Source organism: Geospiza fortis, unplaced genomic scaffold, assembly GCF_000277835.1.
Source record: "Geospiza fortis unplaced genomic scaffold, GeoFor_1.0 scaffold171, whole genome shotgun sequence".
Taxonomy (NCBI): domain Eukaryota; kingdom Metazoa; phylum Chordata; class Aves; order Passeriformes; family Thraupidae; genus Geospiza; species Geospiza fortis.
In genome coordinates this window covers 1866022-1874922 of record NW_005054313.1, presented here as the reverse complement: position 1 = coordinate 1874922, position 8901 = coordinate 1866022, and the positions used below count along the sequence as shown (strand labels likewise).

At 40.3% G+C, this 8901-nt stretch overlaps 2 protein-coding genes across 2 annotated transcripts in view; one reads left to right on the top strand and one right to left on the bottom strand.

The window, feature by feature from the left end:
* The window catches only part of STARD5 (StAR related lipid transfer domain containing 5), a 5618-nt gene extending 661 nt beyond the window's left edge, over positions 1-4957 (top strand). The window contains exons 2-6 of the mRNA XM_005419726.2: positions 5-54; positions 156-288; positions 1734-1851; positions 2886-2979; positions 3486-4957. Of these exons, the coding sequence (XP_005419783.1) occupies positions 5-54; positions 156-288; positions 1734-1851; positions 2886-2979; positions 3486-3633 (543 nt within the window). The 3' untranslated portion in view covers positions 3634-4957. The remainder of the gene's footprint in view (positions 1-4; positions 55-155; positions 289-1733; positions 1852-2885; positions 2980-3485) is intronic.
* A 1597-nt stretch (positions 4958-6554) lies between these two features.
* The window catches only part of IL16 (interleukin 16), a 26066-nt gene continuing 23719 nt past the window's right edge, over positions 6555-8901 (bottom strand). The window contains exons 18-20 of the mRNA XM_031055997.1: positions 8276-8528; positions 7271-7396; positions 6555-7022 (exon numbers count right to left, since the gene is read on the bottom strand). Of these exons, the coding sequence (XP_030911857.1) occupies positions 6829-7022; positions 7271-7396; positions 8276-8528 (573 nt within the window). The 3' untranslated portion in view covers positions 6555-6828. The remainder of the gene's footprint in view (positions 7023-7270; positions 7397-8275; positions 8529-8901) is intronic.

Genomic DNA, 8901 nt, shown 5'->3' with positions numbered 1-8901 from the left:
GCAGGGTGAGGTGGCGGTGTCCTGGAGACCCTCGGCGGAGTTCGCTGGCAATCTGTGAGTAATGCTCGTTCCCGGGGCGCGGGGTCCTGCCCGCGGTGCTGCCGGGGCCAGGCAGGGTAGACCAGCGCGGTTCGGTTTCGTTTCGTCCCCCGCAGGTACAAGGGAGAGGGCATCCTGCCCGCCAGCCCGCATAACGTCTGGGAGTGCATAAAGCCGGTGGCCGGCGGGCTCAGGACCAAGTGGGACCAAAACGTGAAGGACTTCGAGGTCATCGAAGCCATCAGTGATGTAAGTTCCTTAAAAACTGTTGTGGCTAGATTTGTACAGCGTTGGGCCTTATGAGACAGCCGATGTTATGTGCAGGGAGTCTTAAGCAAGTCTTAAGTTGTACTATGTTTCAGGTTGGATCAGCTGAACGATGCTGGATTAAGAAACCTTTTTTCCTTTGGTTTTGTTTCTTTTTTCTTTTTCCTTTTGCATACATTTTATACATTTTATTAACATATATATATATGTACAGACAATAGCTTATCTTTCTGGAAAGAAAGGAAAATCATTCTTGGCTAAAAATATGCAAGTGTATAACATATATATATGTCTATATATATAAATCTATATACGTACATCTATATACATACATATATATACATACATATATATACATACGTATATATACATACATATATATGTATGTATAACGTTAAATATATAACATTAAAGATTCCTGCACTGCATTGTTGTTAGTGCTGCAAATCAAGTTAAGAATGATTGTTTTTAGCAAGCTCAGTGTGAGGGAAGAGAAGGTTTAGAGAGTACCCAGACTTAGCTAAGCAGTGAAGCATTCACGTCATCAGCCATCAATTCATGCCCCATCTTTCACCAAGGCAGCAGTGACGCTCTGCCCTGCACATCACACCCTGCCTTTAGCTGGCCTCAGCACCCAGTGCTTTGCATCTGTCATTAAAATGGAGATGCTGCAATTTGAGCAGACAGATGAGCAGGGCTGTGTATGAGCAGCAGCTTCTGCTGCTATGCTTGTGCAGTCTAATTCCTTGTTTTTAAAGCATGTGGGAAGATTAAAAGGGCATTGGATTTAGATCCCCAATCTGAAGTAGTCATATGTGCTTGGAGGCAGCCAGGTGCAAGTACAATCAGTCCCAGAAATGTTTGCGGAAGTTCCAGTAAGTTTATTTTTCTTGGGGAAATCCTGTAGGCGTTTAGCATTCATTATAGACAACTTCAGGAATGCTGCAGCCTGCCGCTTGAAATTCACAGACTTGCCAGGATCTACCAGTGTGGTAGAAACTTCTGTTTGGGAGCTAATCAGGGAAGCAGATGGTAGCATTAATGTTTGTGCAGTGTAACAAACTGGGTTATTGAGCTGTATCCTGTGTATACTACACAAAGAAGTTATCTTTGCCAGTGTCCTGGAGAGGACAAGGGTTTTTACGGTCCTGGGAACACAGATATGCCAGATTTGCATTTCAGCATCCCTTGTGGTATCTGTCCCCTCTGAACATGGAAGCAACACCTTGTCACTCTCGTTTTTTCCTGTCCTTGATATTGATCATTGTGGTGCCTTTTGACTGTGGTGTTTTACATTTTGTTGAACAAAGGATGTAGAATACCTTGATGGAGTTTAGGAATTATAACTAAAGGATTGCCAGAAAGTACAGGGATTTTTCTGTACTTTTGAAAACATAACTGACATAACTCTGTTCTGTGATTTCCAGACTGTCTCTATATGCAGAACCACAACCCCTTCAGCTTGCATGAGGATTATTTCACCAAGGGAATTTGTGGATGTAGTAGTGATGAAGCAATATGAAGATGGGACGATGCTGTCTGCTGGTGAGGTGTCTGACTTGTGTTCTGAACAGGTTCATGTTAACCTTTGGAGTAACCAACCAGCTACCAGAAACAACTATAAAATAAAGCTGCCAGAAATAAATATAAAATTAAAATTAAGTAACAAGCTGTTCAGTAGTTGTTGACCTGATCTTGATCAGAAGAGAAAATAGTAATCTCTCTACATTGTTGTTCCCAGAGTATATAAATCATCTTAAGACTCAGATATTGATAAGACTGGCCTATGATTTGTTCCCTTGCTATGCTTTTGAGCTTGAATAAGTATTTAATTTACTGTTAAATTCTGGGGTATTTGAAGTGTGGGTTTTTTGTTGTTTTAAGAGTTTACAGAATTTTCTAAAAGGAGTCTCATTTAGGCTAAATCCCGTTTTAACATTTTCTGCACAGGTTTCAGTAAAGCCATTGAATAAAGGTACCACTCCTGTGTGTGAAAATAATTGGTTTTATAAAAAAAATGACGCTGATTTTTAAGGGGCTGCCACTGTATAGAAGGATGTTTATTTAGTTTTTTACTTTCATTCTGTTGTTTAACTGTTACAGGTCTGAGCTTTTCTTGCCCCACTATTCAGGTGTCCCATTTTCCTATCCTGTTCAGAAAAGCCTTGTCAGGAATTTATATGTTTGCTAGAGTGCACCTTTTCAGCAGCCAAGTGATGTATCTGTGTGATGTGGATTTGTTGGAAGCAGCCCAAATGACCTCTCAAGAAAAGCAGTGCCCTCACACAACATGGCCTTGATGAAACTGTGTCAAATGTCAGTGCTTCCTCCTTCAGAGCTCAGCAACAATTGCTTCTAAATTCAGCACTTCTTTGATTTCCCCATTCTAAGGCCAGAGTGGTTCCTTTTAATGGTCTCTTCTGACCACTTGTCAGCCCCACACTGAAGAGGTTGTACTGCAGTTCTTTTTAAATACATTTTGAATAGTGACTTTGCTTCCCATCTGGAGTTTTGCCTGCCAAGGACTCTTTCCTGTCTGCTGGAAGAATGACACTTTCCTTCAATGCTTTTTATTTCAGCCACCAATGTGGAACACCCGCTGTGTCCTCCTCAACCAAATTTTGTGAGAGGTTTTAATTATCCTTGTGGCTGTTTCTGCATACCTGTTCCAGGGTAAGAAACATCCTGCTTGAATGGTATAAATTCTAAAGCCCTCCTTATCCATTGTGTGGTGTGTTTATGTGTATGTGGCCACATGTGACCTGCAATTTCTTGGCAATGGTATGTTTCTGCCTTCCCAGTAATCATGACTAAGTGTTCTTCTTGTTCTCATTTTTGTGCAATGAATTAGTTTATCTTAATTTCCTAGAGGGAAGTCTTTACAGTTACAGAAACTGTTATCATGGTGCAATTCTCCCTGACCTCTTGAAATTCACAAATTCAGCAAAACGTACAAGTATGGTCTTAATTTTTGGTAAATGAGTATCTGGTTGCAGTCATGTAGCTATTAGGGCCTGGATAAATTTAAATTTTGTAGCTACATTCACTGAAATTTGTCTGCTTTGTTTAAAAAAAGAAAAGCTTTTGGAAGTATCTATTCTAATACAAGTAAGATTCACTGAAAAGTTCTTAATACTCTTAAACCACTGTCTATAAAATGACTTTCATTGTCTTTGCAGGCAGCCAGACAGGACTGAGCTCCTCACTTTCTTTCAGACGGATCTTGGTGGCTATCTTCCCCAGACAGTGGTGGATTCCTTTTTTCCATCTAGCATATCTGGATTTTACAGCAACCTGACCAAAGCTGTTAAGGCATTAAAAGCATGACAAGATGAGTTGTTGTTTCATCACCAGCTGAGGGTAGGAAACAACCTGTCAGCTCATGGGTAAAAATACAAAGTTGGTCTCAGGGCTTTTCTATCTGCTAAGATAGAAGAAAAGATGTCATGAAACAATGAACTGAGTACAATACATTTTTAAATTCTGACTCATTGCAGAACAATGCATTTTTATGTAATATGAAAATCTTCACTTTAATGATTAGAAAAGTACCACATCTGAGGCTGGAAGAATCCTGGAGGCAGCAGTGGTGACTCTGCAGGAAGACAGACATACTGGATCTGTTCTTGCCCACTCTTTGTCGGTGTCTATGAGGTGAAGCATTGCTAAAATCCACTTAGCACCACAGCCAGGTGCACGTCAGCTCTGTTTGGTCTCTGAAACTCCCTGTAGATTCCTGTGGAAAAATGTTCCTCCCTCAAAAGAAGATGTATCCCTCCTGCTGCCAGCACTCCTAGAGCTGCTAAAATGCCTCAGTGGGTCCAGCCAGCACATTGTGAAAAGCCAGAGCAAATGGGATTATGTAGAGGATTTCACTTGTTTGTTCCAGCAGACAGCAATATTGATGGTAAATACGCCTTAAGTGCTTTTTTTTGGGTCAAGGTCCAGCAATGCTAATGCACAGGTGTGTGGGCTGGCAGATGGACACTCTCCCTTTCCCCTCTCTGGCACCAAAACCAGTGGTTTCACAGTGTCATAACACAAACTGAACTAAATAGAGGCAATAAAATAAGAGGATTAAGCACTTTAATTGCCATTTTTAAAAAGGCTTATGAAATGACCATTTTGAACTGTATTTGAATGGTTTTTGGTTTCCTGTGGGGAGAGGCTTTAACGGGTAAATAATCTTTTAATTAGCTTTGCCTTGACAGGCCATAAGGATGTTGCTTTTTTGTAAGACTGGTTTGTCTCCCAGCATTACATTGGGAAATCAGCACCTGAGTTTTCTGCCTAGGTGTGTCCATTTTAAGAGATATCTATGGTGCTGGTTGCTTCAGGAACATCAGACATTACTGTGGATTACATATAATTACAAAAGTAAAAATAATTGCTGAGTGAGGAAGTTAAATGCAGGTTATGATTTTACTGTGGTGACTCGATTATTTAACAAGGTTTATATGCTCTTCTTTCTGCCTCTCTATTTTTTTATCTTTGGTATAGGGCATGGACTTGCACAATAAATTTCCCACTGTAAACCTCACCCTACAGACTAGTTTTTCAAGGAAAGAGTTTTTAGTCCGGTCTCCTTTGTATACAAACATGTAAAAACCTGCGTGAGTGTGGTGAAATAAATATTTTTTGTGCTACATTTTACTGTTTTTCCTGTATCATCCTTTGAAATGGTTCCTCATACACTGTTCTGCCATCAGGGGAGCTGAACAGCTGCTTAGACCTCCATCATCTCTCTGAATTTAGGGCAAAGAGAGGGAAAAAGCCTTCCCTGATGATGTCCACTACCTAGGGAAGAGGTGTTTTGGTAAGAACACTTACCCTCAAAATTCTCTCCCCTTGGTTGGTCTTTATTTCCAATTGCTGCTTTCTATACTTAGGAAGAATAACAAGTTCACTGAGAAGAGGTGTGGGTCTTGATACTACAGAGGCTTATACATATTTTTGTAAGTGTACTGAAGTTTTTAGGCATGAATTATATCTTGGCAAGTCTTTCCAGGATTATGATGAATTTAATTAGCAGGAAGTTCAAGAAGCGCAGCTGCGGTTGCCACTTGTTATTCTGCAAGTAATGCATATTATTTTTGCAATAGTTTGGCTTTTTATTAGCTATTTATAATTTCTTTTTTATTGCTTTGAGCAATAAAGGTGGTGAGACACTTCATGGAATAACGTAAGAACCACTTTTCTGTGTGGGGACAGATGGCTTGTCAGAAATGTTCTTTCAAGGATTAATTTACAGTTGTCTTGTGAGAAAAGGGCACAGCAAGTTCAATGCCTGGATTTAATTAATAACCTCCTGCCTATTCTTCCCTTTCTCTTAATTGCTGTTTTTGAGGCATTGTGTTAAGTGTATGGAAAACAACTCCCGAGCTTCTTAACTTCTTCCTGGTGAAATTAGGTAACCAAAGAAGAGTACAGAAAATTCTCATCTCCAGGAAGGTGAGCAGCCAAGGACAATAACCAGATCAGCCATCTGGCTCTCAGCTGGGGAGCCACCACTTCCATCCTGCCCTTGCATCTCTCCCTTTAATGAAGCAGGTCAGAGAAGACCAAGTGGGTGCATGAGACCACCTTGCCATAGGTACCTGTGCAGCTGGTAGAATTCCATACAGTGCAACTAGGAAGCAGTGTTTGAAGCATAGATTTGTCTCCCAAGTTATTTAGCCTTTCTAGATTAAACAATTCAGAAATATTTGGATTCGGAATTAGTCCCGCTAGTACTTTCCCTTGCAAAATTAAGACAGACATTTAAAGGAAAAAAGTGTTGTTACAAGGTAGTATTTGTTCTGAATGGCCTTGTTATTCTCCTGCTGTAGTCCTCTTGAGACCTCTGGCCAGAGGAAGGTTAGGAAAACTTCCACTACATTACCCTCATCTTCCTGCCTCCCCCTTGGAATACCAAGTGAACTCCTTTCCACCCTATGTTTGCCTGCTGCAGTTGAGATGGCTCTGTCAGCTGCTAGTAGAAAGTCACTTTTACAGGTTTTGGCTGTCCTGAATGTTCTATGTTTTTTATAGGAAAGCTGGAATTTTCTACGGGATGTTTTGACACACAAAACTGCAACCTCTTTCTCTGCCCTACCCATTCTCTAAGTGTTTAGTTGTAGGCTCAGACACATTTCTTGTTGCTGGAAAGGTAAGGTTGGGAACAGGACTTGGAAAGTAGCACTGAAAATTCAGCACAGGATTTGCTTCTGATACTTCTTAAGTTGATAGCTTAAAATAGGAGAGTATTATAGCAGTGATGGATTTTATTACAACCACTATATTATTAACAAAGTCATTATTTTATAATTATACACTTTGTAACATCTGTTTCTGAAGGTTGAAATAAGAATCATGCCCGTTTCCTGCACGTTTTAGTTAATCCCAGACAGCTTTCTCTGTAACTGGCAGTAAGCTCCAGTGTACTCCTCCTGGGTGCCTTCTGAGTATCTTGCTGAGGCAGCCAAGTGCGTGCAAGTAATAAAATCCTTTGTTTGAATATTGGCAGTAGTCTAATCCTTCCTCTTACAAAGTTTTGGATGACTTGCTGGTAACAGAGCTGTGATTCTTCCTCTTGATGATGGCTGTGATGGGCCCATCAGGTAATGCCTTGATTACATTCCACGCCTCAAAACGAGTGAGTCCTTGCATGGCAGTTGTGTGCACTTGTAGGAGCTCATCACCAGGCTGAACAGGGCTGCTCTGTTCTAGTGCAGTCCCTGGGGACAGAAAATGAATTTCCTTTAATTCTTTCTGTGGAGGAAACTTTAATGGATCTTTCACTTACTGGTGAATGGATCACCGACATGTTTGCTAAAAACCACCTGGTCCCAACAGGCAACAAATTATTGGCACTGAACAATATAATGCTGCATTTGAAAAAATAACATTTCCACAGTTATAAATCAGCAGTCAGTTATGAACCCCACAAGGCTGCCTGAGTTGGAAACATGTTAAGTGTGTTTACCTTTAAATATCCTGTTGATGATGATTGGTTTATCTCCCTGAATAGAGCCTTTCCCTCCTTCCAGACTGAATCCTAAACCAGCAGATGTTTTTTCTAGAGTTACAGTGCAGATTGTATCCCCAGTGGCTGGAAACAAATGGAAAGTTACCACATGGACAGCACACAGTCTAAAAAGCTCAAACATCTGTTACAAAAAATTAACTTTTGGATTGTTTGCAAAGGTCCTATAAACTGCCAAATGAAAGAGAAAACTAAAACTTTTAATTTCTCATTATGTCATTTTAAGGCCCTCTGGGAAGCTGGGGAAAGGAAGTTATGTTTGAATTAATGGGAGAATGGAAATGCGAGATATTTACTAGAACCATAAAAATCTGTTAAATGAACAAAATCTAAGGGAAGTATTTGACTTCATATTAGTTAGAAAGTTGTTATTGACTAGTAGGCTGCTAATTTGCAGTATGGAAATAAAGCTACAGCTCTCCAGTTCATGCTTTAGAAATAAAACCAAAACCAAATCAAAACACAAAACTATTCTGAAAGTGAAATATTCTGCAAAACTCTGACCTTGCTGTGTTTCAGATACAGCCACCTGCTGTATCAAACAATAGCATATTGTTTGTTCAAACTGAAATTCCCTTTCATGGAGAGTAAGTCTTGTAACAATATTAGAATAAAGAATCACTGTTCACTGAGTTGTCATTATACCTTCAATTAGATGGTGTGCTACAATAGCCAGCTTTGTACATCTACAGAAATCCACAAAGAATCATGCTTGGGTTTTTTTAGGAGTTCTTTTATTTTAGAAATCCATTATTTTTTTCCCTTTTCAGTAAAGTTATTTCAAATATTTCAATGTCTATTTCAGCAATGTTTTATTAACTGTGCTGTCTTTAATCAGGGCTCACAGATTTATGCAGCTACTGCTGGTTTTATGAACACCTGGATTTCAGGTGATGAGTAAACACTTATCAAATGGGGGCTGCAAGATAATGCCACTAAACTTACCAGACTCTTGTGAGGCATCACTTGCTACTGATGATGTACTAGAGCTGATTGAAACATTGAGATTTTTTTCTCCATCTTTGGATTTTCTGGTGACAACAACAGCTTGTCTGGCTTGCCGGGCCTGTCGCATGATTGCTGAGGCATCGCTGTGAGTTGCACCTTTCAGACACTTCCCATTAATGGAGAGCACTTCATCTCCTTTCTGAATAGTTCCTTCCTGACAGGCCAGGCCATTGGGAAATACTTTGTGAACCTATTGAAGAAGCCAGTCACCACACACACACAGAGTAGGGAAGAGGAAAAAAGGACATCACTAAATCCCTTAGTTAACACTTTACACCGTGTGCATTTTTTATTCTTTGCCAGGAATAAGTTGCTTCTATCACATTTCAGGATGGAGAATGAATGAGTTTGCATGGAGTTTTCCTGTGCACATCCCTCCTCAAGCAGCCAGGAGAGCAGTTTGGCCCTGGTACCAATGGCTAAAGCCATGCTACCCATGCTATGTACCTTGCATATTTTACTTCCTGATCCTCTTGCTGCTGGTGAGAGGAAGGAGGTGTGACACTTATCTCTAGCTTCCAGACCCCTGATGTGTTTTACCCACCCCATTCCTCCAGACCATC